Source organism: Schistocerca nitens, chromosome 1 (genome assembly GCF_023898315.1).
Source record: "Schistocerca nitens isolate TAMUIC-IGC-003100 chromosome 1, iqSchNite1.1, whole genome shotgun sequence".
Lineage (NCBI taxonomy): Eukaryota > Metazoa > Arthropoda > Insecta > Orthoptera > Acrididae > Schistocerca > Schistocerca nitens.
The window spans coordinates 1120996293-1121024125 of record NC_064614.1 but is presented as its reverse complement, the minus strand read 5'-3'; the positions used below and the strand labels follow the sequence as shown (position 1 = coordinate 1121024125).

The following is a 27833-nucleotide window of genomic DNA, read 5'->3' as shown; positions in this document are numbered from 1 at the left end:
TCGCGGCTAAAATTAATTAAAAAGGACCGGACTGCAGGTTTGGCAGCGCCAACCCACCACTCGAGGACGCTACCATCACCGGGTTTAGTCTGCAAAAGTTTGTGCCACATATCAGCAAAGGACTGCGTAAAATGGGAGTCGTTGAGCAGACTGCAGTTAAACTTCCATAGATTTTTGCGATAGTAAGGCCGAGAAAGTGGAAGAGAAAGTTCACAAATATAACTGCAGTGATCTGAAAAAATAACTGGCCTAATCTCAGATCGAGTCACCGGGGCAGCTAGTGATGATGACACATAAATTCGATCGAGTCGGCTGTGTCCCGTGGGATAAAAGTAGGTAAACTGGGTTTCAACCGGGTGGAGCATTCGCCACGTGTCCTTGAGATTAAAACTTGTGAGGAGCGTGAGGAGTTCCTGACACTTGTTGGGACGCGGCTCCTGGTCGCGATCATCGGTGACCGCATTAAAGTCACCGCCTAAGATTAAATGAGCGGAATTCCGGTGCAAAACCTCACACAGCTCCTGACCATAAAAGAGCCGCCGCGCCGCGTAGTCACTGCCGGAAGGAGCGTAAACATTAACAAACACGACGCCTTCAATAGTGCACGCAATAGCGCGGCCAGTAGGTAGACACTCAATATTCGTGACAGTAAGGCCGGGGCAGACTAAAATAGCAGTGCCGGTGACATCGTCGGACACCACATTATCCACAATAACGTAGTCACTCAGATCGGTTAGAAGCATCAGAGCCTCACGTGTCACTTCTTGCAAAAAGGCGACATGGCAACGGGTTTCATATAAAAGAGTTTTTAAGGCAAAAACCTTATGCGGACTACGCATTTTGTTAACATTTACGGTAAGAATATGCCACCGACGCGTGTCAGGAACCATACACAACGCAAGGAACAACAAATGCAGTGCTCACAAGAAGCGAAGCAGTAGCGCTGCGAAGATAACGCGTGTTGTGGTCAAGAACGACGAAAATGGCATACCGACAGGTGGCAGATAGTATACACGGAATACACACGAAATAAGGGTCCACTATAAAGGTCACAACGGCGCCACCAACGCAAAGCATCATGTGAGCATGAACGGCGAAAATGATCCACCGCAGGCCATCAGACACCAGCCACAGGGAACACACCAACAAGTAAGCACAGTCAAATAGAGGCGCCCCGGCACAACTAGGACGACGCGATCGACCGACAGGAGCGGCGGAAAAACAAACCGCCGGCGCCGTACACAAATGAAAGGTACAGGTCGCAAAGTGGCACAACGAAAGGACATGTGCGCCGTCAAACGACGCATGCAGTAAAAGCCATCCCCCAACAGGTGTAGACAGGAGACGTAGGTAAAATAGTAAAAGAAACTTACAGAATAAAATTGCATGTGCGCCGCCAATACCATTAAGACAGCGCACGGTATTGACAGCAACGGGGAAAACACACAAGCAACGCGTGCCGGACCCCATACACAGTTAAATTAGACAACAAGACGAAAGAAATGTGCACAGCTGGGAAAACACTCGTGCTGCCATAAAAGTACCAGACACAGTTAAAATACACAACAAATAAAAGGACACAACCATTGGTGCAGTTGCGCTGCCTGAACTACACTTGCGTGTGACAGCATCGATTAAAACGTGCAACAGACCGGTTTCACACATCACAGACGAGGAAACGTCACAAAAAACAATTTGAGACTTACACAACGAGGGATGCAGTCACGCTGCCAAGCGATGAGCAAAGGCACTTTACGTACCGCTGCCAGTCCCTTCATCCACCTCCACGTCCGCCGCCCAGTCACACTTTGCACTAGAAAACACGGGGGGCGGAACCACCTCCGTTTCCATAGCAAGAGCGGCACCCGACGGAGCCGCCGTGGCAGGTCCAGCGCCGGCGGGAGGATCAGAGCCAGAATCCTGCGAGTGCGGCCGGATGCGACGGCAATGAGAGTCGTCCGATTTGCGTTTGCCTGCGACTTGTCCAGGCGACACGCTCGATGTAACGGCCATCGCCGTACCGCTTGTCACGACAGGGTCCGTTTGAGTGAGTAAAACCTTGAGCTGACGAACTTTCTCGTCCCTCTTAGACTCCGCGGAACTCACGGACGCCTCAGGCTGACTGTGAGCGGCAGGCCGCTGCCGACGGCGATCGGCAGCCAACACCGGCCGCGAGTCAACAGCCGCGCGCTGCGAGGCCCGTTGCAATTTTTTCGGTTTTGAGGTGGACTTGTAGGGTGGGACACAAGTCACCACCGGGGACGGCGTTCGCCCCTTACGAGAAGAAACACCCGAAAGACTAGCGCTTCGAAAGCGGGGAACGTTGTCAGCTCTCTCAATCTGCCTTTCCCGACGCGGCTTAGGTTCCGCGGGGGCGTCAAGACGCTCCTCACTATCGACAACAACGGTGGCAGCAGCAGACACAGGCTCAGTCACAACAGAGGAAGCAGCCTCTGGAACGGGTTCCGACACGGACAGCGTTGCAGCTGCCGGTGCGGGTTCAGACACTATCGGTGGCTCAATGCGATCGACAACTGTGGGAGCAGGCAACGGGGCCTCCACAGTGTCGGGCAGAGAAAGCACAGGCAAAGCCGGGGAGCTATCAGCAACAGGAACGGAAGGTGTAACGTCCATAGCAACAGCGTCGGCCGGAACCTCAGGATCAGACACACGACGGGCACGTGCGGGGGAAGCGCCAAGCGCGACCGCCGCCCACGTCACCTCGTCCTGACCGTCTGTCCGTGGTAGTTGCACAGGGCGACTACGTTTCGGACAGTCCTGTCGAAAATGTCCGGTACCGTTACAAAAAGAACAGGTCGCCGGTTGGCCGCTATAAGTGATAAAGGCCCGATGGCCAGCAACAAAAACAAAGGACGGTATATGCTGTCGGACAATCATGCGGACACTTCGAACACCATTTTCAACATCATAATAATATGCTGACGACCATTTCTCCTTTACGACCGAAAGCACTGTACCGTACGGAAGTAAACTACGGGCAATAGTTTCATTTCGCACTTCAAAAGGCAGGTTAAAGACGCGAACAGTACGGATACCATAACCCGCATTCGACATCACAACATCACTGATAGTACCGTCAAGGTGCTTAATTTTACGTACACCACCATTGACGTTCACTAACGTTTCACACATATCGGAAGAAGAAAGTTTCAGAAATAACGAATTGAGGAACGCGTCAAGTTGAACGCCGAGGACTACACTTTTCGGCAATTGAAGGTCGTTTTTAACCCATTGGTGAATTTCGAAAGCAGTAGGCCTACGCACGGATCTATCAAACGCACACTGAATATTGTTCTGACGATTCTCTGAGTTATCGAGATCCATAGTACTCACTGAAACAAAAAATCAAAGAAGAAACAGCGCCGCGAAGCACACGCCGCCGACCGCGACCCGCACGTAAACACCGCCCGGTGGCCGCAGCGAACGCGCGATGCGTTCGGGCCCACGGCTCCGAAGAGACTGGTGCCTGAAACCAGCGCCTTAGACCGCTCGGCCACGCTACCTGTGCCCGTGTTCTTCGCTTTTGTAGAAACAGTGCACGACACAGCTTCCTGTTCTGCTGCGACTGGCTGCTCATCCATTGCACCTCAAACAACTGCCATTTTCGAATAGAGATTAACTACACAGGCAGCTGCCCGCTCTCTGGTGCGGCGGCATTACGTGTTGATAATGAATTGGTAGTGCCACCCGCAGCCTGCGGAACATGAGTGAAAAATCAAGAGGGCACCGTGATTTCAAACACTGAGTCACAATCGTCACTGCAGCGACAGCAAGGCAAAACTTTAAAAATTGCCGTGACCAGGATTCGAACCTGGGTTATTGCGGCCACAACGCAATGTCCTAACCACTAGACGATCACGGCCACGGAGGCACCGCCGACGGCAGTTCTCGCGACTGCAAGTGGCGATGAACAGCAAAGCTCGGCCCACACACCACTGTGTCTCCCCACAGCTGTGCCAGACGCGGTCTCCATTATATGTATACTGGCAAACGAACGTGTCTGCGCTGTAAGGACACTAAGCAGTGTGGTTAGCTGCATTCAACCCCCGTGGCAATGTCTTGCAGTCCTCCAACTCTGTTGGCCACAGGTATGTGCCTCAATAAGAGGTGGACAGACGTCGCATCGCTCTCGCCGTCACTTGTGACCGCGAATCGTACTTAACGTAATTTTCTGCAAGCGTCAGCGGAGCGTCAGTCGAGCTAAAAGCTAAGTCGGGCCAAGTCGCATAAGAGGAGCAACAAAATGCGCATTTCCGGTACCGGGAATCGAACCCGGGCCTCCTGGGTGAGAGCCAGGTATCCTAGCCACTAGACCACACCGGATAACGACGCAAGCGCTCCTCCAGCGAACGCAGCAAACAGTACACACGCTACTTGACGACAACGGCCAAAATTTAGCGTTTCCACTTTGTAGAACGGCATGCTCGGGACGCATTTCGTGGAGACGAACGCCAGCAATCGTGACACCAGACTGCGCCTGTGAATCCTGTCGTTGCACCACGCACTGTGCTGCTACGACAATTTAAGAAAGAGACGCTCACGGCTTGCTGCGCTGTTCCCTTCGCGGGTAATCAGTGCTCCTGCTTTCGAGACAGAAAACGTTGGCAGCGGTGGGATTCGAACCCACGCCTCCGAAGAGACTGGTGCCTGAAACCAGCGCCTTAGACCGCTCGGCCACGCTACCTACGTGGCACGGCGGTCACAGGAGCTGCGTTCTACCCCACGAGAAAACATCGCAATGGCACAAAAAACGAGAAAAAGCTGGCAGCGGTGGGATTCGAACCCACGCCTCCGAAGAGACTGGTGCCTTAAACCAGCGCCTTAGACCGCTCGGCCACGCTACCTGTGCCCGTGTTCTTCGCTTTTGTAGAAACAGTGCACGACACAGCTTCCTGTTCTGCTGCGACTGGCTGCTCATCCATTGCACCTCAAACAACTGCCATTTTCGAATAGATGGTTCAAATGGCTCTGAGCACTATGGGACTTAACATCTATGGTCATCAGTCCCCTAGAACTTAGAACTACTTAAACCTAACTAACCTAAGGACAGCACACAACACCCAGCCATCACGAGGCAGAGAAAATCCCTGACCCCGCCGGGAATCGAACCCGGGAACCCGGGCGTGGGAAGCGAGAACGCTACCGCACGACCACGAGATGCGGGCTTTTCGAATAGAGATTAACTACACAGGCAGCTGCCCGCTCTCTGGTGCGGCGGCATTACGTGTTGATAATGAATTGGTAGTGCCACCCGCAGCCTGCGGAACATGAGTGAAAAATCAAGAGGGCACCGTGATTTCAAACACTGAGTCACAATCGTCACTGCAGCGACAGCAAGGCAAAACTTTAAAAATTGCCGTGACCAGGATTCGAACCTGGGTTATTGCGGCCACAACGCAATGTCCTAACCACTAGACGATCACGGCCACGGAGGCACCGCCGACGGCAGTTCTCGCGACTGCAAGTGGCGATGAACAGCAAAGCTCGGCCCACACACCACTGTGTCTCCCCACAGCTGTGCCAGACGCGGTCTCCATTATATGTATACTGGCAAACGAACGTGTCTGCGCTGTTAGGACACTAAGCAGTGTGGTTAGCTGCATTCAACCCCCGTGGCAATGTCTTGCAGTCCTCCAACTCTGTTGACCACAGGTATGTGCCTCGATAAGAGGTGGACAGATGTCGCATCGCTCTCGCCGTCACTTGTGACCGCGAATCGTACTTAACGTAATTTTCTGCAAGCGTCAGCGGAGCGTCAGTCGAGCTAAAAGCTAAGTCGGGCCAAGTCGCATAAGAGGAGCAACAAAATGCGCATTTCCGGTACCGGGAATCGAACCCGGGCCTCCTGGGTGAGAGCCAGGTATCCTAGCCACTAGACCACACCGGATAACGACGCAAGCGCTCCTCCAGCGAACGCAGCAAACAGTACACAGGCTACTTGACGACAACGGCCAAAATTTAGCGTTTCCACTTTGTAGAACGGCATGCTCGGGACGCATTTCGTGGAGACGAACGCCAGCAATCGTGACACCAGACTGCGCCTGTGAATCCTGTCGTTGCACCACGCACTGTGCTGCTACGACAATTTAAGAAAGAGACGCTCACGGCTTGCTGCGCTGTTCCCTTCGCGGGTAATCAGTGCTCCTGCTTTCGAGACAGAAAACGTTGGCAGCTGTGGGATTCGAACCCACGCCTCCGAAGAGACTGGTGCCTGAAACCAGCGCCTTAGACCGCTCGGCCACGCTACCTACGTGGCACGGCGGTCACAGGAGCTGCGTTCTACCCCACGAGAAAACATCGCAATGGCACAAAAAACGAGAAAAAGCTGGCAGCGGTGGGATTCGAACCCACGCCTCCGAAGAGACTGGTGCCTTAAACCAGCGCCTTAGACCGCTCGGCCACGCTACCTGTGCCCGTGTTCTTCGCTTTTGTAGAAACAGTGCACGACACAGCTTCCTGTTCTGCTGCGACTGGCTGCTCATCCATTGCACCTCAAACAACTGCCATTTTCGAATAGATGGTTCAAATGGCTCTGAGCACTATGGGACTTAACATCTATGGTCATCAGTCCCCTAGAACTTAGAACTACTTAAACCTAACTAACCTAAGGACAGCACACAACACCCAGCCATCACGAGGCAGAGAAAATCCCTGACCCCGCCGGGAATCGAACCCGGGAACCCGGGCGTGGGAAGCGAGAACGCTACCGCACGACCACGAGATGCGGGCTTTTCGAATAGAGATTAACTACACAGGCAGCTGCCCGCTCTCTGGTGCGGCGGCATTACGTGTTGATAATGAATTGGTAGTGCCACCCGCAGCCTGCGGAACATGAGTGAAAAATCAAGAGGGCACCGTGATTTCAAACACTGAGTCACAATCGTCACTGCAGCGACAGCAAGGCAAAACTTTAAAAATTGCCGTGACCAGGATTCGAACCTGGGTTATTGCGGCCACAACGCAATGTCCTAACCACTAGACGATCACGGCCACGGAGGCACCGCCGACGGCAGTTCTCGCGACTGCAAGTGGCGATGAACAGCAAAGCTCGGCCCACACACCACTGTGTCTCCCCACAGCTGTGCCAGACGCGGTCTCCATTATATGTATACTGGCAAACGAACGTGTCTGCGCTGTAAGGACACTAAGCAGTGTGGTTAGCTGCATTCAACCCCCGTGGCAATGTCTTGCAGTCCTCCAACTCTGTTGACCACAGGTATGTGCCTCAATAAGAGGTGGACAGACGTCGCATCGCTCTCGCCGTCACTTGTGACCGCGAATCGTACTTAACGTAATTTTCTGCAAGCGTCAGCGGAGCGTCAGTCGAGCTAAAAGCTAAGTCGGGCCAAGTCGCATAAGAGGAGCAACAAAATGCGCATTTCCGGTACCGGGAATCGAACCCGGGCCTCCTGGGTGAGAGCCAGGTATCCTAGCCACTAGACCACACCGGATAACGACGCAAGCGCTCCTCCAGCGAACGCAGCAAACAGTACACACGCTACTTGACGACAACGGCCAAAATTTAGCGTTTCCACTTTGTAGAACGGCATGCTCGGGACGCATTTCGTGGAGACGAACGCCAGCAATCGTGACACCAGACTGCGCCTGTGAATCCTGTCGTTGCACCACGCACTGTGCTGCTACGACAATTTAAGAAAGAGACGCTCACGGCTTGCTGCGCTGTTCCCTTCGCGGGTAATCAGTGCTCCTGCTTTCGAGACAGAAAACGTTGGCAGCTTTTTTTTTTTTTTTTTTTTATATTTTTTTTTTTTTTATTTTTTTTTTTGTTTTCTTTTGTTTTTTTTTTTTTTTTTTAGTGGGCCTCCCATCTCCCCTTATAGCCCGTCCTTTCGCTCTCCAAATAACGCCTTCGTCGGCGAGCTTCTCAACTATAGTTATTGCTGGTGCCAGATGTAAATGAAACGAAACCTATCGTTGGACCTAGATGGTTGCAAAGTAAGCCTCCTTCCTCTGAGGCAGTCCTTATGAGAAGGGAAACAGAAATGTATGCATCTTCACGCAAATGCATGGAAACAATAGAAGGCAGCGTGAAGTGGGAAAAACAAATGGGAAAAAAAAGAAAAAAGAGATATATATATATATATATATATATACAAACTTCTCGTAGGAGTCAAAGTAAAGTACAGTCAGAACACAATGCAAAACGCCATCCAGCAATGGAGAAATAAGTAAACACGATTGTACACCGCGGAGAAAGGTGGAGCGGTGATCACTCCGAATAAAACGAGAAAAGAAAAAGAAGAAGTATGCAATTCTAAAGGAAAAGCACACCAGGAATCCTGACCAAAAGAAAAGGAATGAAATACAACGAAAAGTCCACAAAGAAAAGGGAACACTTTCATGCAACGCCTCTTCCGGCATCACGTTCCCAAACCAATACATGGCAGAGGTGGAAACAATAAGAAAATAAAGAAAGATAACACAAAAAATCCTCGCATAATGCCATATATGAGGCAATTCCCAAGGGAGAAATGTCTACCGTTTACGTTACATATTTCGTTTCTGGTTCGGAAGATACATTCATCGCAAGACGTATTCGCTTACTTTCACGACATAGTTTTAAAACGGGAAAGTGTAAATTGAATTAAGTCAACATCGGTAAATGAGCAAAAGCATGCGCCAAGGCGACATGCAAAAAATTTGCAAAAGTCATAGTATAGTCTTTTCGAACACGGTACTTACCATGTTCAGCCCATAAGTAAGTGAGAAAATCAAGACGATCCGTCAGTTTGAGGAAAAATAGAGAATAAATCGTATGGCCGATTAACCAGATGGTGGCGTTGCGCTTGGTGGTCGGAAACGCCTTACACTCGGGTACGATTGCAGCTGCCGCTGTAACCTGCGCTGTAGACACCCTGTTGACGAGACGCACCATATCCCGAGCAGTGTCCCACACAGCACGGAACCGACGGCATACGAAGCGATGTTCAATAGTATCCTCGTCATGACACTCTTCGCAGGCGGGGGACGGACTCAGATGAATAGAGTGCAGCTTAGCATTTGTAGGAATCGTACCATTGACGACTTTATACCACGTCGCTCTAACGTGTGTAGGAAGGACGGGTGTGGCGATGTTGCGCCAAACTGTTCGCCAGTCAGTGTGCGGCATGCGGTACTCCCACTTATTCCTGGCCGGTGATCCCCGCAGAGCACGGATTATGTCGCCGACACGGCCTCCGCTGGAGCCACCATACGCAAGATAACTGTTGTCAAAATAAAAACGCCGCACGTAATTCAGCGCAAAGGGTATGTGGCTGACAGAGACCGGGGCAACTACAGAAGGTGGGCGATAGTGATTGAACAACATGACCGTGGCACTGCTGGTACCTTTCTCTAATACGGCCGTAGTCCGTTTGAGGAGGAGCGCCGCGCATTTGGCGGAAAAATCCACCAGACCGAGTCCCCCATCGGCTGGATTTAAGGTGCAGGTGGCTAAGGAGACTTTGAAAATGTCCCCTTTCCAAAGGAGCCAGTAGACGGCCTGTTTAATTGCGCGGTCTAGGAGCTTAGGTACTGGGAGAACTTGTGCTAAATACCACGCTCTAGCTAAGATGGTAGTATTGATAAGCTGCACCTTATCATAAAGCGCCAAATGCCGGGCCGCATGAATTTTAACAACCGCCCGAATTTTGTGTAAGGTGGGACGCCAATTCAGAGCCTCCATGCGCTGAGGATTATCAGATAAAATAACCCCCAGGACTTTGTGCTGCTGCACAACACTGAACCAATTTCGTCGCACATGGCTCATCCGGGGAGTAAGGGGGAGCAAAACCGTCTTGTGAACATTCACAATGGCCCCCGTCGCCTTCTCAAATTGCCGGAGAACAGAGTACAGGGTATCTACATCTGCCGGCCGACCCAAGAACACTCCAAGATCGTCGGCATAAGCCCGGCAAATAAGACGCTCTTCCCCAAGTTGGATCCCCGGACACTCGCTGCAGATAGACCGCAGTAGCGGATCGAGCGCCAAAGCGTAAAGTGTCATTGACAATGGGCAACCCTGTCTGACCGAGCGAGTCAGACGTATAGGTGGACTGAGGGACCCATTGACGATGACACTCGACGTAGCATTACGCAAAAAACCTTGAACCGTGTGGGTAAACTTACGGCCAAACCCCATGGCAACCATCACACGCCGTAAATAGGCATGGCCAACCCTGTCAAATGCATTCTGGAAATCGACCAACATAATCGCCGCCGACCGAACTCTGTTGCCGCGTACAAAGCCGATACAGTCCCTATAGGCCAGAACGGCATCAAAAATATTCCTGTCACGCACAGCACACGTCTGATGTTCACAGAGAACGCGCGGCATGACTTGCCGCAGTCTGTGCGCGACGCACCTCGCCATGATCTTATAATCCGCGTTCAACAGAGTGATCGGCCGAACAGTGTGTATAGTCGGTGTCGCTTTAGATTTCGGAAGGAGCGTTATGCACCCCGCTGCAAATTCAGGTGGTAGAGGAGCGCCATTAAGGACTTCATTGGCGATAGCAGTTAAAGTATCGCGTAAAAGGTGAAAAAACTGCAAATAAAATTCAGCGGGAATGCCGTCCATTCCGGGAGATTTCCCCCTAGGACTGCGCTTGACAGCTTCGTGCAAGTCGTCGGACGTAAAAGCCTCATTAAGATGGGCACGGTCTGTGCGGCTTAAAACATTAGGAACCCCCTGTAAAATACGACGCAGCGCAGCGGGATCGACATCAACATCTTGAAAGAGAGACTCAAAATGTGCGTGGATTTCATTCTCAATCGTCACCCTGTCGGAGGTCTTTATTCCATCCCGAGTGACCCACGCATTGAAGGCCAATCGTTCGCGCATCTTCCGCTCTCTGTTGAGATGATATATAGAGAGCGGTTCCCCGTCCACGGCACCCACAGGCTGGCTCCGTGTAACCGGCCCTCTACCCTTCCGCCGCAGATCGGTCAGAAGTTCGGCCTGAAATTGTTTGAAAATGGGAAGAAGATGCGGCTGGGCCGTAACTTGTTGGGCTAGGTCCTTCAAACAGCTCTGATAAAAGTGTGACGTCGAGCGACGCCAGTGCGCTGCGTCGCGGCTAAAATTAATTAAAAAGGACCGGACTGCAGGTTTGGCAGCGCCAACCCACCACTCAAGGACGCTACCATCACCGGGTTTAGTCTGGAAAAGTTTGTGCCACATATCAGCAAAGGACTGCTTAAAATGGGAGTCGGTGAGCAGGCTGCAGTTAAACTTCCACAGATTTTTGCGATAGTAAGGCCGAGAAAGTGGAAGAGAAAGTTCACAAATATAACTGCAGTGATCTGAAAAAATAACCGGCCTGATCTCAGATCGAGTCACCGGGGCAGCTAGTGATGATGACACATAAATTCGATCGAGTCGGCTGTGTCCCGTGGGATAAAAGTAGGTAAACTGGGTTTCAACCAGGTGGAGCATTCGCCACGTGTCCTTGAGATTAAAACTTGTGAGGAGCGTGTGGAGTTCCTGACACTTGTTGGGGCGCGGCTCCTGGTCGCGATCATCGGTGACCGCATTAAAATCACCGCCTAAGATTAAATGAGCGGAATTCCGGTGCAAAACCTCACACAGCTCCTGACCATAAAAGAGCCGCCGCGCCGCGTAGTCACTGCCGGACGGAGCGTAAACATTAACAAACACGACGCCTTCAATAGTGCACGCAATAGCGCGGCCAGTAGGCAGACACTCAATATTCGTGACAGTAAGGCCGGGGCAGACTAAAATAGCAGTGCCGGTGACATCGTCGGACACCACATTATCCACAATAACGTAGTCACTCAGATCGGATAGAAGCATCAGAGCCTCACGTGTCACTTCTTGCAAAAAGGCGACATGGCAACGGGTTTCATATAAAAGAGTTTTTAAGGCAAAAACCTTATGCGGACTACGCATTTTGTTAACATTTACGGTAAGAATATGCCACCGACGCGTGTCAGGAACCATACACAACGCAAGGAACAACAAATGCAGTGCTCATAAGAAGCGAAGCAGTAGCGCTGCGAAGATAACGCGTGTTGTGGTCAAGAACGACGAAAATGGCATACCGACAGGTGGCAGATAGTATACACGGAATACACACGAAATAAGGGTCCACTATAAAGGTCACAACGGCGCCACCAACGCAAAGCAACATGTGAACATGAACGGCGAAAATGATCCACCGCAGGCCATCAGACACCAGCCGCAGGGAACACACCAACAAGTAAGCACAGTCAAATAGAGGCGCCCCGGCGCAGCTAGGACGACGCGGTCGACCGACAGGAGCGGTAGAATAACAAACCGCCGGCGCCGTACACAAATGAAAGGTACAGGTCGCAAAGTGGCACAACGAAAGGACATGTGCGCCGTCAAACGACGCATGCAGTAAAAGCCATCCCCCAACAGGTGTAGACAGGAGACGTAGGTAAAATAGTAAAAGAAACTTACAGAATAAAATTGCATGTGCGCCGCCAATTCCATTAAGACAGCGCACGGTATTGACAGCAACGGGGAAAACACACAAGCAACGCGTGCCGGACCCCATACACAGTTAAATTAGACAACAAGACGAAAGAAATGTGCACAGCTGGGAAAGCACTCGTGCTGCCATAAAAGTACCAGACACAGTTAAAATACACAACAAATAAAAGGACACAACCATTGGTGCAGTTGCGCTGCCTGAACTACACTTGCGTGTGACAGCATCGATTAAAACGTGCAACAGACCGGTTTCACACATCACAGACGAGGAAACGTCACAAAAAACAATTTGAGACTTACACAACGAGGGATGCAGTCACGCTGCCAAGCGACGAGCAAAGGCACTTTACGTACCGCTGCCAGTCCCTTCATCCACCTCCACGTCCGCCGCCCAGTCACACTTTGCACTAGAAAACACGGGGGGCGGAACCACCTCCGTTTCCATAGCAAGAGTGGCACCCGACGGAGCCGCCGTGGCAGGTCCAGCGCCGGCGGGAGGATCAGAGCCAGAATCCTGCGAGTGCGGCCGGATGCGACGGCAAAGAGAGTCGTCCGATTTGCGTTTGCCTGCGACTTGTCCAGGCGACACGCTCGATGTAACGGCCATCGCCGTACCGCTTGTCACGACAGGGTCCGTTTGAGTGAGTAAAACCTTGAGCTGACGAACTTTCTCGTCCCTCTTAGACTCCGCGGAACTCACGGACGCCTCAGGCTGACTGTGAGCGGCAGGCCGCTGCCGACGGCGATCGGCAGCCAACACCTGCCGCGAGTCAACAGCCGCGCGCTGCGAGGCCCGTTGCAATTTTTTCGGTTTTGAGGTGGACTTATAGGGTGGGACACAAGTCACCACCGGGGACGGCGTTCGCCCCTTACGAGAAGAAACACCCGAAAGACTAGCGCTTCGAAAGCGGGGAACGTTGTCAGCTCTCTCAATCGGCCTTTCCCGACGCGGCTTAGGTTCCGCGGGGGCGTCAAGACGCTCCTCACTATCGACAACAACGGTGGCAGCAGCAGACACAGGCTCAGTCACAACAGAGGAAGCAGCCTCTGGAACGGGTTCCGACACGGACAGCGTTGCAGCTGCCGGTGCGGGTTCAGACACTATCGGTGGCTCAATGCGATCGACAACTGTGGGAGCAGGCAACGGGGCCTCCACAGTGTCGGGCAGAGAAAGCACAGGCAAAGCCGGGGAGCTATCAGCAACAGGAACGGAAGGTGTAACGTCCATAGCAACAGCGTCGGCCGGAACCTCAGGATCAGACACACGACGGGCACGTGCGGGGGAAGCGCCAAGCGCGACCGCCGCCCACGTCACCTCGTCCTGACCGTCTGTCCGTGGTAGTTGCACAGGGCGACTACGTTTCGGACAGTCCTGTCGAAAATGTCCGGTACCGTTACAAAAAGAACAGGTCGCCGGTTGGCCGCTATAAGTGATAAAGGCCCGGTGGCCAGCAACAAAAACAAAGGACGGTATATGCTGTCGGACAATCATGCGGACACTTCGAACACCATTTTCAACATCATAATAATATGCTGACGACCATTTCTCCTTTACGACCGAAAGCACTGTACCGTACGGAAGTAAACTACGGGCAATAGTTTCATTTCGCACTTCAAAAGGCAGGTTAAAGACGCGAACAGTACGGATACCATAACCCGCATTCGACATCACAACATCACTGATAGTACCGTCAAGGTGCTTAATTTTACGTACACCACCATTGACGTTCACTAACGTTTCACACATATCGGAAGAAGAAAGTTTCAGAAATAACGAATTGAGGAACGCGTCAAGTTGAACGCCGAGGACTACACTTTTCGGCAATTGAAGGTCGTTTTTAACCCATTGGTGAATTTCGAAAGCAGTAGGCCTACGCACGGATCTATCAAACGCACACTGAATATTGTTCTGACGATTCTCTGAGTTATCGAGATCCATAGTACTCACTGAAACAAAAAATCAAAGAAGAAACAGCGCCGCGAAGCACACGCCGCCGACCGCGACCCGCACGTAAACACCGCCCGGTGGCCGCAGCGAACGCGCGATGCGTTCGGGCCCACGGCTCCGAAGAGACTGGTGCCTGAAACCAGCGCCTTAGACCGCTCGGCCACGCTACCTACGTGGCACGGCGGTCACAGGAGCTGCGTTCTACCCCACGAGAAAACATCGCAATGGCACAAAAAACGAGAAAAAGCTGGCAGCGGTGGGATTCGAACCCACGCCTCCGAAGAGACTGGTGCCTTAAACCAGCGCCTTAGACCGCTCGGCCACGCTACCTGTGCCCGTGTTCTTCGCTTTTGTAGAAACAGTGCACGACACAGCTTCCTGTTCTGCTGCGACTGGCTGCTCATCCATTGCACCTCAAACAACTGCCATTTTCGAATAGAGATTAACTACACAGGCAGCTGCCCGCTCTCTGGTGCGGCGGCATTACGTGTTGATAATGAATTGGTAGTGCCACCCGCAGCCTGCGGAACATGAGTGAAAAATCAAGAGGGCACCGTGATTTCAAACACTGAGTCACAATCGTCACTGCAGCGACAGCAAGGCAAAACTTTAAAAATTGCCGTGACCAGGATTCGAACCTGGGTTATTGCGGCCACAACGCAATGTCCTAACCACTAGACGATCACGGCCACGGAGGCACCGCCGACGGCAGTTCTCGCGACTGCAAGTGGCGATGAACAGCAAAGCTCGGCCCACACACCACTGTGTCTCCCCACAGCTGTGCCAGACGCGGTCTCCATTATATGTATACTGGCAAACGAACGTGTCTGCGCTGTTAGGACACTAAGCAGTGTGGTTAGCTGCATTCAACCCCCGTGGCAATGTCTTGCAGTCCTCCAACTCTGTTGACCACAGGTATGTGCCTCGATAAGAGGTGGACAGATGTCGCATCGCTCTCGCCGTCACTTGTGACCGCGAATCGTACTTAACGTAATTTTCTGCAAGCGTCAGCGGAGCGTCAGTCGAGCTAAAAGCTAAGTCGGGCCAAGTCGCATAAGAGGAGCAACAAAATGCGCATTTCCGGTACCGGGAATCGAACCCGGGCCTCCTGGGTGAGAGCCAGGTATCCTAGCCACTAGACCACACCGGATAACGACGCAAGCGCTCCTCCAGCGAACGCAGCAAACAGTACACACGCTACTTGACGACAACGGCCAAAATTTAGCGTTTCCACTTTGTAGAACGGCATGCTCGGGACGCATTTCGTGGAGACGAACGCCAGCAATCGTGACACCAGACTGCGCCTGTGAATCCTGTCGTTGCACCACGCACTGTGCTGCTACGACAATTTAAGAAAGAGACGCTCACGGCTTGCTGCGCTGTTCCCTTCGCGGGTAATCAGTGCTCCTGCTTTCGAGACAGAAAACGTTGGCAGCTGTGGGATTCGAACCCACGCCTCCGAAGAGACTGGTGCCTGAAACCAGCGCCTTAGACCGCTCGGCCACGCTACCTACGTGGCACGGCGGTCACAGGAGCTGCGTTCTACCCCACGAGAAAACATCGCAATGGCACAAAAAACGAGAAAAAGCTGGCAGCGGTGGGATTCGAACCCACGCCTCCGAAGAGACTGGTGCCTTAAACCAGCGCCTTAGACCGCTCGGCCACGCTACCTGTGCCCGTGTTCTTCGCTTTTGTAGAAACAGTGCACGACACAGCTTCCTGTTCTGCTGCGACTGGCTGCTCATCCATTGCACCTCAAACAACTGCCATTTTCGAATAGATGGTTCAAATGGCTCTGAGCACTATGGGACTTAACATCTATGGTCATCAGTCCCCTAGAACTTAGAACTACTTAAACCTAACTAACCTAAGGACAGCACACAACACCCAGAAATCACGAGGCAGAGAAAATCCCTGACCCCGCCGGGAATCGAACCCGGGAACCCGGGCGTGGGAAGCGAGAACGCTACCGCACGACCACGAGATGCGGGCTTTTCGAATAGAGATTAACTACACAGGCAGCTGCCCGCTCTCTGGTGCGGCGGCATTACGTGTTGATAATGAATTGGTAGTGCCACCCGCAGCCTGCGGAACATGAGTGAAAAATCAAGAGGGCACCGTGATTTCAAACACTGAGTCACAATCGTCACTGCAGCGACAGCAAGGCAAAACTTTAAAAATTGCCGTGACCAGGATTCGAACCTGGGTTATTGCGGCCACAACGCAATGTCCTAACCACTAGACGATCACGGCCACGGAGGCACCGCCGACGGCAGTTCTCGCGACTGCAAGTGGCGATGAACAGCAAAGCTCGGCCCACACACCACTGTGTCTCCCCACAGCTGTGCCAGACGCGGTCTCCATTATATGTATACTGGCAAACGAACGTGTCTGCGCTGTAAGGACACTAAGCAGTGTGGTTAGCTGCATTCAACCCCCGTGGCAATGTCTTGCAGTCCTCCAACTCTGTTGACCACAGGTATGTGCCTCAATAAGAGGTGGACAGACGTCGCATCGCTCTCGCCGTCACTTGTGACCGCGAATCGTACTTAACGTAATTTTCTGCAAGCGTCAGCGGAGCGTCAGTCGAGCTAAAAGCTAAGTCGGGCCAAGTCGCATAAGAGGAGCAACAAAATGCGCATTTCCGGTACCGGGAATCGAACCCGGGCCTCCTGGGTGAGAGCCAGGTATCCTAGCCACTAGACCACACCGGATAACGACGCAAGCGCTCCTCCAGCGAACGCAGCAAATAGTACACACGCTACTTGACGACAACGGCCAAAATTTAGCGTTTCCACTTTGTAGAACGGCATGCTCGGGACGCATTTCGTGGAGACGAACGCCAGCAATCGTGACACCAGACTGCGCCTGTGAATCCTGTCGTTGCACCACGCACTGTGCTGCTACGACAATTTAAGAAAGAGACGCTCACGGCTTGCTGCGCTGTTCCCTTCGCGGGTAATCAGTGCTCCTGCTTTCGAGACAGAAAACGTTGGCAGCTGTGGGATTCGAACCCACGCCTCCGAAGAGACTGGTGCCTGAAACCAGCGCCTTAGACCGCTCGGCCACGCTACCTACGTGGCACGGCGGTCACAGGAGCTGCGTTCTACCCCACGAGAAAACATCGCAATGGCACAAAAAACGAGAAAAAGCTGGCAGCGGTGGGATTCGAACCCACGCCTCCGAAGAGACTGGTGCCTTAAACCAGCGCCTTAGACCGCTCGGCCACGCTACCTGTGCCCGTGTTCTTCGCTTTTGTAGAAACAGTGCACGACACAGCTTCCTGTTCTGCTGCGACTGGCTGCTCATCCATTGCACCTCAAACAACTGCCATTTTCGAATAGAAGGTTCAAATGGCTCTGAGCACTATGGGACTTAACATCTATGGTCATCAGTCCCCTAGAACTTAGAACTACTTAAACCTAACTAACCTAAGGACAGCACACAACACCCAGCCATCACGAGGCAGAGAAAATCCCTGACCCCGCCGGGAATCGAACCCGGGAACCCGGGCGTGGGAAGCGAGAACGCTACCGCACGACCACGAGATGCGGGCTTTTCGAATAGAGATTAACTACACAGGCAGCTGCCCGCTCTCTGGTGCGGCGGCATTACGTGTTGATAATGAATTGGTAGTGCCACCCGCAGCCTGCGGAACATGAGTGAAAAATCAAGAGGGCACCGTGATTTCAAACACTGAGTCACAATCGTCACTGCAGCGACAGCAAGGCAAAACTTTAAAAATTGCCGTGACCAGGATTCGAACCTGGGTTATTGCGGCCACAACGCAATGTCCTAACCACTAGACGATCACGGCCACGGAGGCACCGCCGACGGCAGTTCTCGCGACTGCAAGTGGCGATGAACAGCAAAGCTCGGCCCACACACCACTGTGTCTCCCCACAGCTGTGCCAGACGCGGTCTCCATTATATGTATACTGGCAAACGAACGTGTCTGCGCTGTAAGGACACTAAGCAGTGTGGTTAGCTGCATTCAACCCCCGTGGCAATGTCTTGCAGTCCTCCAACTCTGTTGACCACAGGTATGTGCCTCAATAAGAGGTGGACAGACGTCGCATCGCTCTCGCCGTCACTTGTGACCGCGAATCGTACTTAACGTAATTTTCTGCAAGCGTCAGCGGAGCGTCAGTCGAGCTAAAAGCTAAGTCGGGCCAAGTCGCATAAGAGGAGCAACAAAATGCGCATTTCCGGTACCGGGAATCGAACCCGGGCCTCCTGGGTGAGAGCCAGGTATCCTAGCCACTAGACCACACCGGATAACGACGCAAGCGCTCCTCCAGCGAACGCAGCAAACAGTACACACGCTACTTGACGACAACGGCCAAAATTTAGCGTTTCCACTTTGTAGAACGGCATGCTCGGGACGCATTTCGTGGAGACGAACGCCAGCAATCGTGACACCAGACTGCGCCTGTGAATCCTGTCGTTGCACCACGCACTGTGCTGCTACGACAATTTAAGAAAGAGACGCTCACGGCTTGCTGCGCTGTTCCCTTCGCGGGTAATCAGTGCTCCTGCTTTCGAGACAGAAAACGTTGGCAGCTGTGGGATTCGAACCCACGCCTCCGAAGAGACTGGTGCCTGAAACCAGCGCCTTAGACCGCTCGGCCACGCTACCTACGTGGCACGGCGGTCACAGGAGCTGCGTTCTACTCCACGAGAAAACATCGCAATGGCACAAAAAACGAGAAAAAGCTGGCAGCGGTGGGATTCGAACCCACGCCTCCGAAGAGACTGGTGCCTTAAACCAGCGCCTTAGACCGCTCGGCCACGCTACCTGTGCCCGTGTTCTTCGCTTTTGTAGAAACAGTGCACGACACAGCTTCCTGTTCTGCTGCGACTGGCTGCTCATCCATTGCACCTCAAACAACTGCCATTTTCGAATAGATGGTTCAAATGGCTCTGAGCACTATGGGACTTAACATCTATGGTCATCAGTCCCCTAGAACTTAGAACTACTTAAACCTAACTAACCTAAGGACAGCACACAACACCCAGCCATCACGAGGCAGAGAAAATCCCTGACCCCGCCGGGAATCGAACCCGGGAACCCGGGCGTGGGAAGCGAGAACGCTACCGCACGACCACGAGATGCGGGCTTTTCGAATAGAGATTAACTACACAGGCAGCTGCCCGCTCTCTGGTGCGGCGGCATTACGTGTTGATAATGAATTGGTAGTGCCACCCGCAGCCTGCGGAACATGAGTGAAAAATCAAGAGGGCACCGTGATTTCAAACACTGAGTCACAATCGTCACTGCAGCGACAGCAAGGCAAAACTTTAAAAATTGCCGTGACCAGGATTCGAACCTGGGTTATTGCGGCCACAACGCAATGTCCTAACCACTAGACGATCACGGCCACGGAGGCACCGCCGACGGCAGTTCTCGCGACTGCAAGTGGCGATGAACAGCAAAGCTCGGCCCACACACCACTGTGTCTCCCCACAGCTGTGCCAGACGCGGTCTCCATTATATGTATACTGGCAAACGAACGTGTCTGCGCTGTAAGGACACTAAGCAGTGTGGTTAGCTGCATTCAACCCCCGTGGCAATGTCTTGCAGTCCTCCAACTCTGTTGACCACAGGTATGTGCCTCAATAAGAGGTGGACAGACGTCGCATCGCTCTCGCCGTCACTTGTGACCGCGAATCGTACTTAACGTAATTTTCTGCAAGCGTCAGCGGAGCGTCAGTCGAGCTAAAAGCTAAGTCGGGCCAAGTCGCATAAGAGGAGCAACAAAATGCGCATTTCCGGTACCGGGAATCGAACCCGGGCCTCCTGGGTGAGAGCCAGGTATCCTAGCCACTAGACCACACCGGATAACGACGCAAGCGCTCCTCCAGCGAACGCAGCAAACAGTACACACGCTACTTGACGACAACGGCCAAAATTTAGCGTTTCCACTTTGTAGAACGGCATGCTCGGGACGCATTTCGTGGAGACGAACGCCAGCAATCGTGACACCAGACTGCGCCTGTGAATCCTGTCGTTGCACCACGCACTGTGCTGCTACGACAATTTAAGAAAGAGACGCTCACGGCTTGCTGCGCTGTTCCCTTCGCGGGTAATCAGTGCTCCTGCTTTCGAGACAGAAAACGTTGGCAGCGGTGGGATTCGAACCCACGCCTCCGAAGAGACTGGTGCCTGAAACCAGCGCCTTAGACCGCTCGGCCACGCTACCTACGTGGCACGGCGGTCACAGGAGCTGCGTTCTACCCCACGAGAAAACATCGCAATGGCACAAAAAACGAGAAAAAGCTGGCAGCGGTGGGATTCGAACCCACGCCTCCGAAGAGACTGGTGCCTTAAACCAGCGCCTTAGACCGCTCGGCCACGCTACCTGTGCCCGTGTTCTTCGCTTTTGTAGAAACAGTGCACGACACAGCTTCCTGTTCTGCTGCGACTGGCTGCTCATCCATTGCACCTCAAACAACTGCCATTTTCGAATAGAGATTAACTACACAGGCAGCTGCCCGCTCTCTGGTGCGGCGGCATTACGTGTTGATAATGAATTGGTAGTGCCACCCGCAGCCTGCGGAACATGAGTGAAAAATCAAGAGGGCACCGTGATTTCAAACACTGAGTCACAATCGTCACTGCAGCGACAGCAAGGCAAAACTTTAAAAATTGCCGTGACCAGGATTCGAACCTGGGTTATTGCGGCCACAACGCAATGTCCTAACCACTAGACGATCACGGCCACGGAGGCACCGCCGACGGCAGTTCTCGCGACTGCAAGTGGCGATGAACAGCAAAGCTCGGCCCACACACCACTGTGTCTCCCCACAGCTGTGCCAGACGCGGTCTCCATTATATGTATACTGGCAAACGAACGTGTCTGCGCTGTAAGGACACTAAGCAGTGTGGTTAGCTGCATTCAACCCCCGTGGCAATGTCTTGCAGTCCTCCAACTCTGTTGACCACAGGTATGTGCCTCAATAAGAGGTGGACAGACGTCGCATCGCTCTCGCCGTCACTTGTGACCGCGAATCGTACTTAACGTAATTTTCTGCAAGCGTCAGCGGAGCGTCAGTCGAGCTAAAAGCTAAGTCGGGCCAAGTCGCATAAGAGGAGCAACAAAATGCGCATTTCCGGTACCGGGAATCGAACCCGGGCCTCCTGGGTGAGAGCCAGGTATCCTAGCCACTAGACCACACCGGATAACGACGCAAGCGCTCCTCCAGCGAACGCAGCAAATAGTACACACGCTACTTGACGACAACGGCCAAAATTTAGCGTTTCCACTTTGTAGAACGGCATGCTCGGGACGCATTTCGTGGAGACGAACGCCAGCAATCGTGACACCAGACTGCGCCTGTGAATCCTGTCGTTGCACCACGCACTGTGCTGCTACGACAATTTAAGAAAGAGACGCTCACGGCTTGCTGCGCTGTTCCCTTCGCGGGTAATCAGTGCTCCTGCTTTCGAGACAGAAAACGTTGGCAGCTGTGGGATTCGAACCCACGCCTCCGAAGAGACTGGTGCCTGAAACCAGCGCCTTAGACCGCTCGGCCACGCTACCTACGTGGCACGGCGGTCACAGGAGCTGCGTTCTACCCCACGAGAAAACATCGCAATGGCACAAAAAACGAGAAAAAGCTGGCAGCGGTGGGATTCGAACCCACGCCTCCGAAGAGACTGGTGCCTTAAACCAGCGCCTTAGACCGCTCGGCCACGCTACCTGTGCCCGTGTTCTTCGCTTTTGTAGAAACAGTGCACGACACAGCTTCCTGTTCTGCTGCGACTGGCTGCTCATCCATTGCACCTCAAACAACTGCCATTTTCGAATAGATGGTTCAAATGGCTCTGAGCACTATGGGACTTAACATCTATGGTCATCAGTCCCCTAGAACTTAGAACTACTTAAACCTAACTAACCTAAGGACAGCACACAACACCCAGCCATCACGAGGCAGAGAAAATCCCTGACCCCGCCGGGAATCGAACCCGGGAACCCGGGCGTGGGAAGCGAGAACGCTACCGCACGACCACGAGATGCGGGCTTTTCGAATAGAGATTAACTACACAGGCAGCTGCCCGCTCTCTGGTGCGGCGGCATTACGTGTTGATAATGAATTGGTAGTGCCACCCGCAGCCTGCGGAACATGAGTGAAAAATCAAGAGGGCACCGTGATTTCAAACACTGAGTCACAATCGTCACTGCAGCGACAGCAAGGCAAAACTTTAAAAATTGCCGTGACCAGGATTCGAACCTGGGTTATTGCGGCCACAACGCAATGTCCTAACCACTAGACGATCACGGCCACGGAGGCACCGCCGACGGCAGTTCTCGCGACTGCAAGTGGCGATGAACAGCAAAGCTCGGCCCACACACCACTGTGTCTCCCCACAGCTGTGCCAGACGCGGTCTCCATTATATGTATACTGGCAAACGAACGTGTCTGCGCTGTAAGGACACTAAGCAGTGTGGTTAGCTGCATTCAACCCCCGTGGCAATGTCTTGCAGTCCTCCAACTCTGTTGACCACAGGTATGTGCCTCAATAAGAGGTGGACAGACGTCGCATCGCTCTCGCCGTCACTTGTGACCGCGAATCGTACTTAACGTAATTTTCTGCAAGCGTCAGCGGAGCAACAGTCGAGCTAAGTCGGGCCAAGTCGCATAAGAGGAGCAACAAAATGCGCATTTCCGGTACCGGGAATCGAACCCGGGCCTCCTGGGTGAGAGCCAGGTATCCTAGCCACTAGACCACACCGGATAACGACGCAAGCGCTCCTCCAGCGAACGCAGCAAACAGTACACACGCTACTTGACGACAACGGCCAAAATTTAGCGTTTCCACTTTGTAGAACGGCATGCTCGGGACGCATTTCGTGGAGACGAACGCCAGCAATCGTGACACCAGACTGCGCCTGTGAATCCTGTCGTTGCACCACGCACTGTGCTGCTACGACAATTTAAGAAAGAGACGCTCACGGCTTGCTGCGCTGTTCCCTTCGCGGGTAATCAGTGCTCCTGCTTTCGAGACAGAAAACGTTGGCAGCGGTGGGATTCGAACCCACGCCTCCGAAGAGACTGGTGCCTGAAACCAGCGCCTTAGACCGCTCGGCCACGCTACCTACGTGGCACGGCGGTCACAGGAGCTGCGTTCTACCCCACGAGAAAACATCGCAATGGCACAAAAAACGAGAAAAAGCTGGCAGCGGTGGGATTCGAACCCACGCCTCCGAAGAGACTGGTGCCTTAAACCAGCGCCTTAGACCGCTCGGCCACGCTACCTGTGCCCGTGTTCTTCGCTTTTGTAGAAACAGTGCACGACACAGCTTCCTGTTCTGCTGCGACTGGCTGCTCATCCATTGCACCTCAAACAACTGCCATTTTCGAATAGAGATTAACTACACAGGCAGCTGCCCGCTCTCTGGTGCGGCGGCATTACGTGTTGATAATGAATTGGTAGTGCCACCCGCAGCCTGCGGAACATGAGTGAAAAATCAAGAGGGCACCGTGATTTCAAACACTGAGTCACAATCGTCACTGCAGCGACAGCAAGGCAAAACTTTAAAAATTGCCGTGACCAGGATTCGAACCTGGGTTATTGCGGCCACAACGCAATGTCCTAACCACTAGACGATCACGGCCACGGAGGCACCGCCGACGGCAGTTCTCGCGACTGCAAGTGGCGATGAACAGCAAAGCTCGGCCCACACACCACTGTGTCTCCCCACAGCTGTGCCAGACGCGGTCTCCATTATATGTATACTGGCAAACGAACGTGTCTGCGCTGTAAGGACACTAAGCAGTGTGGTTAGCTGCATTCAACCCCCGTGGCAATGTCTTGCAGTCCTCCAACTCTGTTGACCACAGGTATGTGCCTCAATAAGAGGTGGACAGACGTCGCATCGCTCTCGCCGTCACTTGTGACCGCGAATCGTACTTAACGTAATTTTCTGCAAGCGTCAGCGGAGCGTCAGTCGAGCTAAAAGCTAAGTCGGGCCAAGTCGCATAAGAGGAGCAACAAAATGCGCATTTCCGGTACCGGGAATCGAACCCGGGCCTCCTGGGTGAGAGCCAGGTATCCTAGCCACTAGACCACACCGGATAACGACGCAAGCGCTCCTCCAGCGAACGCAGCAAACAGTACACACGCTACTTGACGACAACGGCCAAAATTTAGCGTTTCCACTTTGTAGAACGGCATGCTCGGGACGCATTTCGTGGAGACGAACGCCAGCAATCGTGACACCAGACTGCGCCTGTGAATCCTGTCGTTGTACCACGCACTGTGCTGCTACGACAATTTAAGAAAGAGACGCTCACGGCTTGCTGCGCTGTTCCCTTCGCGGGTAATCAGTGCTCCTGCTTTCGAGACAGAAAACGTTGGCAGCGGTGGGATTCGAACCCACGCCTCCGAAGAGACTGGTGCCTGAAACCAGCGCCTTAGACCGCTCGGCCACGCTACCTACGTGGCACGGCGGTCACAGGAGCTGCGTTCTACCCCACGAGAAAACATCGCAATGGCACAAAAAACGAGAAAAAGCTGGCAGCGGTGGGATTCGAACCCACGCCTCCGAAGAGACTGGTGCCTTAAACCAGCGCCTTAGACCGCTCGGCCACGCTACCTGTGCCCGTGTTCTTCGCTTTTGTAGAAACAGTGCACGACACAGCTTCCTGTTCTGCTGCGACTGGCTGCTCATCCATTGCACCTCAAACAACTGCCATTTTCGAATAGAGATTAACTACACAGGCAGCTGCCCGCTCTCTGGTGCGGCGGCATTACGTGTTGATAATGAATTGGTAGTGCCACCCGCAGCCTGCGGAACATGAGTGAAAAATCAAGAGGGCACCGTGATTTCAAACACTGAGTCACAATCGTCACTGCAGCGACAGCAAGGCAAAACTTTAAAAATTGCCGTGACCAGGATTCGAACCTGGGTTATTGCGGCCACAACGCAATGTCCTAACCACTAGACGATCACGGCCACGGAGGCACCGCCGACGGCAGTTCTCGCGACTGCAAGTGGCGATGAACAGCAAAGCTCGGCCCACACACCACTGTGTCTCCCCACAGCTGTGCCAGACGCGGTCTCCATTATATGTATACTGGCAAACGAACGTGTCTGCGCTGTAAGGACACTAAGCAGTGTGGTTAGCTGCATTCAACCCCCGTGGCAATGTCTTGCAGTCCTCCAACTCTGTTGACCACAGGTATGTGCCTCGATAAGAGGTGGACAGATGTCGCATCGCTCTCGCCGTCACTTGTGACCGCGAATCGTACTTAACGTAATTTTCTGCAAGCGTCAGCGGAGCGTCAGTCGAGCTAAAAGCTAAGTCGGGCCAAGTCGCATAAGAGGAGCAACAAAATGCGCATTTCCGGTACCGGGAATCGAACCCGGGCCTCCTGGGTGAGAGCCAGGTATCCTAGCCACTAGACCACACCGGATAACGACGCAAGCGCTCCTCCAGCGAACGCAGCAAACAGTACACACGCTACTTGACGACAACGGCCAAAATTTAGCGTTTCCACTTTGTAGAACGGCATGCTCGGGACGCATTTCGTGGAGACGAACGCCAGCAATCGTGACACCAGACTGCGCCTGTGAATCCTGTCGTTGCACCACGCACTGTGCTGCTACGACAATTTAAGAAAGAGACGCTCACGGCTTGCTGCGCTGTTCCCTTCGCGGGTAATCAGTGCTCCTGCTTTCGAGACAGAAAACGTTGGCAGCTGTGGGATTCGAACCCACGCCTCCGAAGAGACTGGTGCCTGAAACCAGCGCCTTAGACCGCTCGGCCACGCTACCTACGTGGCACGGCGGTCACAGGAGCTGCGTTCTACCCCACGAGAAAACATCGCAATGGCACAAAAAACGAGAAAAAGCTGGCAGCGGTGGGATTCGAACCCACGCCTCCGAAGAGACTGGTGCCTTAAACCAGCGCCTTAGACCGCTCGGCCACGCTACCTGTGCCCGTGTTCTTCGCTTTTGTAGAAACAGTGCACGACACAGCTTCCTGTTCTGCTGCGACTGGCTGCTCATCCATTGCACCTCAAACAACTGCCATTTTCGAATAGATGGTTCAAATGGCTCTGAGCACTATGGGACTTAACATCTATGGTCATCAGTCCCCTAGAACTTAGAACTACTTAAACCTAACTAACCTAAGGACAGCACACAACACCCAGCCATCACGAGGCAGAGAAAATCCCTGACCCCGCCGGGAATCGAACCCGGGAACCCGGGCGTGGGAAGCGAGAACGCTACCGCACGACCACGAGATGCGGGCTTTTCGAATAGAGATTAACTACACAGGCAGCTGCCCGCTCTCTGGTGCGGCGGCATTACGTGTTGATAATGAATTGGTAGTGCCACCCGCAGCCTGCGGAACATGAGTGAAAAATCAAGAGGGCACCGTGATTTCAAACACTGAGTCACAATCGTCACTGCAGCGACAGCAAGGCAAAACTTTAAAAATTGCCGTGACCAGGATTCGAACCTGGGTTATTGCGGCCACAACGCAATGTCCTAACCACTAGACGATCACGGCCACGGAGGCACCGCCGACGGCAGTTCTCGCGACTGCAAGTGGCGATGAACAGCAAAGCTCGGCCCACACACCACTGTGTCTCCCCACAGCTGTGCCAGACGCGGTCTCCATTATATGTATACTGGCAAACGAACGTGTCTGCGCTGTAAGGACACTAAGCAGTGTGGTTAGCTGCATTCAACCCCCGTGGCAATGTCTTGCAGTCCTCCAACTCTGTTGGCCACAGGTATGTGCCTCAATAAGAGGTGGACAGACGTCGCATCGCTCTCGCCGTCACTTGTGACCGCGAATCGTACTTAACGTAATTTTCTGCAAGCGTCAGCGGAGCGTCAGTCGAGCTAAAAGCTAAGTCGGGCCAAGTCGCATAAGAGGAGCAACAAAATGCGCATTTCCGGTACCGGGAATCGAACCCGGGCCTCCTGGGTGAGAGCCAGGTATCCTAGCCACTAGACCACACCGGATAACGACGCAAGCGCTCCTCCAGCGAACGCAGCAAACAGTACACACGCTACTTGACGACAACGGCCAAAATTTAGCGTTTCCACTTTGTAGAACGGCATGCTCGGGACGCATTTCGTGGAGACGAACGCCAGCAATCGTGACACCAGACTGCGCCTGTGAATCCTGTCGTTGCACCACGCACTGTGCTGCTACGACAATTTAAGAAAGAGACGCTCACGGCTTGCTGCGCTGTTCCCTTCGCGGGTAATCAGTGCTCCTGCTTTCGAGACAGAAAACGTTGGCAGCGGTGGGATTCGAACCCACGCCTCCGAAGAGACTGGTGCCTGAAACCAGCGCCTTAGACCGCTCGGCCACGCTACCTACGTGGCACGGCGGTCACAGGAGCTGCGTTCTACCCCA

At 53.2% G+C, this 27833-nt stretch overlaps 1 protein-coding gene and 46 non-coding genes across 47 annotated transcripts in view; all 47 read right to left on the bottom strand.

The window, feature by feature from the left end:
• Positions 1-13727, bottom strand: part of LOC126231759 (nascent polypeptide-associated complex subunit alpha, muscle-specific form-like) — a 69638-nt gene extending 55911 nt beyond the window's left edge. Inside the window, exons 1-2 of the mRNA XM_049942414.1 lie at positions 12854-13727; positions 1761-2735 (exon numbers count right to left, since the gene is read on the bottom strand). Coding sequence (XP_049798371.1) covers positions 1761-2735; positions 12854-13727 — 1849 coding nt within the window. The remainder of the gene's footprint in view (positions 1-1760; positions 2736-12853) is intronic.
• On the bottom strand, positions 3812-3883 carry Trnah-gug (transfer RNA histidin (anticodon GUG)). The gene has a single exon. It is a non-coding gene; the product is annotated as a tRNA-His (tRNA).
• Trnae-cuc (transfer RNA glutamic acid (anticodon CUC)) lies at positions 4273-4344 on the bottom strand. The gene has a single exon. It is a non-coding gene; the product is annotated as a tRNA-Glu (tRNA).
• Trnal-cag (transfer RNA leucine (anticodon CAG)) lies at positions 4624-4705 on the bottom strand. Its single transcript has one exon. It is a non-coding gene; the product is annotated as a tRNA-Leu (tRNA).
• Positions 4784-4865, bottom strand: Trnal-aag (transfer RNA leucine (anticodon AAG)). The gene has a single exon. It is a non-coding gene; the product is annotated as a tRNA-Leu (tRNA).
• Positions 5376-5447, bottom strand: Trnah-gug (transfer RNA histidin (anticodon GUG)). Its single transcript has one exon. It is a non-coding gene; the product is annotated as a tRNA-His (tRNA).
• Trnae-cuc (transfer RNA glutamic acid (anticodon CUC)) lies at positions 5837-5908 on the bottom strand. The gene has a single exon. It is a non-coding gene; the product is annotated as a tRNA-Glu (tRNA).
• Trnal-cag (transfer RNA leucine (anticodon CAG)) lies at positions 6188-6269 on the bottom strand. Its single transcript has one exon. It is a non-coding gene; the product is annotated as a tRNA-Leu (tRNA).
• Positions 6348-6429, bottom strand: Trnal-aag (transfer RNA leucine (anticodon AAG)). Its single transcript has one exon. It is a non-coding gene; the product is annotated as a tRNA-Leu (tRNA).
• Trnah-gug (transfer RNA histidin (anticodon GUG)) lies at positions 6940-7011 on the bottom strand. Its single transcript has one exon. It is a non-coding gene; the product is annotated as a tRNA-His (tRNA).
• Trnae-cuc (transfer RNA glutamic acid (anticodon CUC)) lies at positions 7401-7472 on the bottom strand. The gene has a single exon. It is a non-coding gene; the product is annotated as a tRNA-Glu (tRNA).
• A 968-nt stretch (positions 13728-14695) lies between the features above and the next one.
• Trnal-aag (transfer RNA leucine (anticodon AAG)) lies at positions 14696-14777 on the bottom strand. The gene has a single exon. It is a non-coding gene; the product is annotated as a tRNA-Leu (tRNA).
• Positions 14778-15064: 287 nt separating this feature from the next.
• Trnah-gug (transfer RNA histidin (anticodon GUG)) lies at positions 15065-15136 on the bottom strand. The gene has a single exon. It is a non-coding gene; the product is annotated as a tRNA-His (tRNA).
• Positions 15137-15525: 389 nt separating this feature from the next.
• Trnae-cuc (transfer RNA glutamic acid (anticodon CUC)) lies at positions 15526-15597 on the bottom strand. The gene has a single exon. It is a non-coding gene; the product is annotated as a tRNA-Glu (tRNA).
• Positions 15598-15876: 279 nt separating this feature from the next.
• Trnal-cag (transfer RNA leucine (anticodon CAG)) lies at positions 15877-15958 on the bottom strand. Its single transcript has one exon. It is a non-coding gene; the product is annotated as a tRNA-Leu (tRNA).
• Positions 15959-16036: 78 nt separating this feature from the next.
• Trnal-aag (transfer RNA leucine (anticodon AAG)) lies at positions 16037-16118 on the bottom strand. Its single transcript has one exon. It is a non-coding gene; the product is annotated as a tRNA-Leu (tRNA).
• A 510-nt stretch (positions 16119-16628) lies between these two features.
• On the bottom strand, positions 16629-16700 carry Trnah-gug (transfer RNA histidin (anticodon GUG)). Its single transcript has one exon. It is a non-coding gene; the product is annotated as a tRNA-His (tRNA).
• Positions 16701-17089: 389 nt separating this feature from the next.
• Positions 17090-17161, bottom strand: Trnae-cuc (transfer RNA glutamic acid (anticodon CUC)). Its single transcript has one exon. It is a non-coding gene; the product is annotated as a tRNA-Glu (tRNA).
• Positions 17162-17440: 279 nt separating this feature from the next.
• Positions 17441-17522, bottom strand: Trnal-cag (transfer RNA leucine (anticodon CAG)). The gene has a single exon. It is a non-coding gene; the product is annotated as a tRNA-Leu (tRNA).
• Positions 17523-17600: 78 nt separating this feature from the next.
• Positions 17601-17682, bottom strand: Trnal-aag (transfer RNA leucine (anticodon AAG)). The gene has a single exon. It is a non-coding gene; the product is annotated as a tRNA-Leu (tRNA).
• Positions 17683-18192: 510 nt separating this feature from the next.
• Positions 18193-18264, bottom strand: Trnah-gug (transfer RNA histidin (anticodon GUG)). Its single transcript has one exon. It is a non-coding gene; the product is annotated as a tRNA-His (tRNA).
• Positions 18265-18653: 389 nt separating this feature from the next.
• On the bottom strand, positions 18654-18725 carry Trnae-cuc (transfer RNA glutamic acid (anticodon CUC)). The gene has a single exon. It is a non-coding gene; the product is annotated as a tRNA-Glu (tRNA).
• A 279-nt stretch (positions 18726-19004) lies between these two features.
• Positions 19005-19086, bottom strand: Trnal-cag (transfer RNA leucine (anticodon CAG)). The gene has a single exon. It is a non-coding gene; the product is annotated as a tRNA-Leu (tRNA).
• A 78-nt stretch (positions 19087-19164) lies between these two features.
• On the bottom strand, positions 19165-19246 carry Trnal-aag (transfer RNA leucine (anticodon AAG)). Its single transcript has one exon. It is a non-coding gene; the product is annotated as a tRNA-Leu (tRNA).
• A 510-nt stretch (positions 19247-19756) lies between these two features.
• Positions 19757-19828, bottom strand: Trnah-gug (transfer RNA histidin (anticodon GUG)). Its single transcript has one exon. It is a non-coding gene; the product is annotated as a tRNA-His (tRNA).
• Positions 19829-20217: 389 nt separating this feature from the next.
• On the bottom strand, positions 20218-20289 carry Trnae-cuc (transfer RNA glutamic acid (anticodon CUC)). The gene has a single exon. It is a non-coding gene; the product is annotated as a tRNA-Glu (tRNA).
• A 279-nt stretch (positions 20290-20568) lies between these two features.
• Positions 20569-20650, bottom strand: Trnal-cag (transfer RNA leucine (anticodon CAG)). The gene has a single exon. It is a non-coding gene; the product is annotated as a tRNA-Leu (tRNA).
• Positions 20651-20728: 78 nt separating this feature from the next.
• On the bottom strand, positions 20729-20810 carry Trnal-aag (transfer RNA leucine (anticodon AAG)). Its single transcript has one exon. It is a non-coding gene; the product is annotated as a tRNA-Leu (tRNA).
• A 287-nt stretch (positions 20811-21097) lies between these two features.
• Positions 21098-21169, bottom strand: Trnah-gug (transfer RNA histidin (anticodon GUG)). The gene has a single exon. It is a non-coding gene; the product is annotated as a tRNA-His (tRNA).
• Positions 21170-21558: 389 nt separating this feature from the next.
• On the bottom strand, positions 21559-21630 carry Trnae-cuc (transfer RNA glutamic acid (anticodon CUC)). Its single transcript has one exon. It is a non-coding gene; the product is annotated as a tRNA-Glu (tRNA).
• Positions 21631-21909: 279 nt separating this feature from the next.
• Positions 21910-21991, bottom strand: Trnal-cag (transfer RNA leucine (anticodon CAG)). The gene has a single exon. It is a non-coding gene; the product is annotated as a tRNA-Leu (tRNA).
• A 78-nt stretch (positions 21992-22069) lies between these two features.
• On the bottom strand, positions 22070-22151 carry Trnal-aag (transfer RNA leucine (anticodon AAG)). Its single transcript has one exon. It is a non-coding gene; the product is annotated as a tRNA-Leu (tRNA).
• A 510-nt stretch (positions 22152-22661) lies between these two features.
• On the bottom strand, positions 22662-22733 carry Trnah-gug (transfer RNA histidin (anticodon GUG)). The gene has a single exon. It is a non-coding gene; the product is annotated as a tRNA-His (tRNA).
• Positions 22734-23115: 382 nt separating this feature from the next.
• On the bottom strand, positions 23116-23187 carry Trnae-cuc (transfer RNA glutamic acid (anticodon CUC)). The gene has a single exon. It is a non-coding gene; the product is annotated as a tRNA-Glu (tRNA).
• A 279-nt stretch (positions 23188-23466) lies between these two features.
• On the bottom strand, positions 23467-23548 carry Trnal-cag (transfer RNA leucine (anticodon CAG)). The gene has a single exon. It is a non-coding gene; the product is annotated as a tRNA-Leu (tRNA).
• Positions 23549-23626: 78 nt separating this feature from the next.
• Trnal-aag (transfer RNA leucine (anticodon AAG)) lies at positions 23627-23708 on the bottom strand. Its single transcript has one exon. It is a non-coding gene; the product is annotated as a tRNA-Leu (tRNA).
• A 287-nt stretch (positions 23709-23995) lies between these two features.
• On the bottom strand, positions 23996-24067 carry Trnah-gug (transfer RNA histidin (anticodon GUG)). The gene has a single exon. It is a non-coding gene; the product is annotated as a tRNA-His (tRNA).
• A 389-nt stretch (positions 24068-24456) lies between these two features.
• Trnae-cuc (transfer RNA glutamic acid (anticodon CUC)) lies at positions 24457-24528 on the bottom strand. The gene has a single exon. It is a non-coding gene; the product is annotated as a tRNA-Glu (tRNA).
• A 279-nt stretch (positions 24529-24807) lies between these two features.
• Trnal-cag (transfer RNA leucine (anticodon CAG)) lies at positions 24808-24889 on the bottom strand. The gene has a single exon. It is a non-coding gene; the product is annotated as a tRNA-Leu (tRNA).
• Positions 24890-24967: 78 nt separating this feature from the next.
• Positions 24968-25049, bottom strand: Trnal-aag (transfer RNA leucine (anticodon AAG)). Its single transcript has one exon. It is a non-coding gene; the product is annotated as a tRNA-Leu (tRNA).
• Positions 25050-25336: 287 nt separating this feature from the next.
• On the bottom strand, positions 25337-25408 carry Trnah-gug (transfer RNA histidin (anticodon GUG)). The gene has a single exon. It is a non-coding gene; the product is annotated as a tRNA-His (tRNA).
• A 389-nt stretch (positions 25409-25797) lies between these two features.
• Positions 25798-25869, bottom strand: Trnae-cuc (transfer RNA glutamic acid (anticodon CUC)). The gene has a single exon. It is a non-coding gene; the product is annotated as a tRNA-Glu (tRNA).
• Positions 25870-26148: 279 nt separating this feature from the next.
• On the bottom strand, positions 26149-26230 carry Trnal-cag (transfer RNA leucine (anticodon CAG)). Its single transcript has one exon. It is a non-coding gene; the product is annotated as a tRNA-Leu (tRNA).
• A 78-nt stretch (positions 26231-26308) lies between these two features.
• Trnal-aag (transfer RNA leucine (anticodon AAG)) lies at positions 26309-26390 on the bottom strand. Its single transcript has one exon. It is a non-coding gene; the product is annotated as a tRNA-Leu (tRNA).
• Positions 26391-26900: 510 nt separating this feature from the next.
• Positions 26901-26972, bottom strand: Trnah-gug (transfer RNA histidin (anticodon GUG)). The gene has a single exon. It is a non-coding gene; the product is annotated as a tRNA-His (tRNA).
• A 389-nt stretch (positions 26973-27361) lies between these two features.
• On the bottom strand, positions 27362-27433 carry Trnae-cuc (transfer RNA glutamic acid (anticodon CUC)). Its single transcript has one exon. It is a non-coding gene; the product is annotated as a tRNA-Glu (tRNA).
• A 279-nt stretch (positions 27434-27712) lies between these two features.
• Positions 27713-27794, bottom strand: Trnal-cag (transfer RNA leucine (anticodon CAG)). Its single transcript has one exon. It is a non-coding gene; the product is annotated as a tRNA-Leu (tRNA).
• Between the last annotated feature and the right edge of the window lie 39 nt (positions 27795-27833).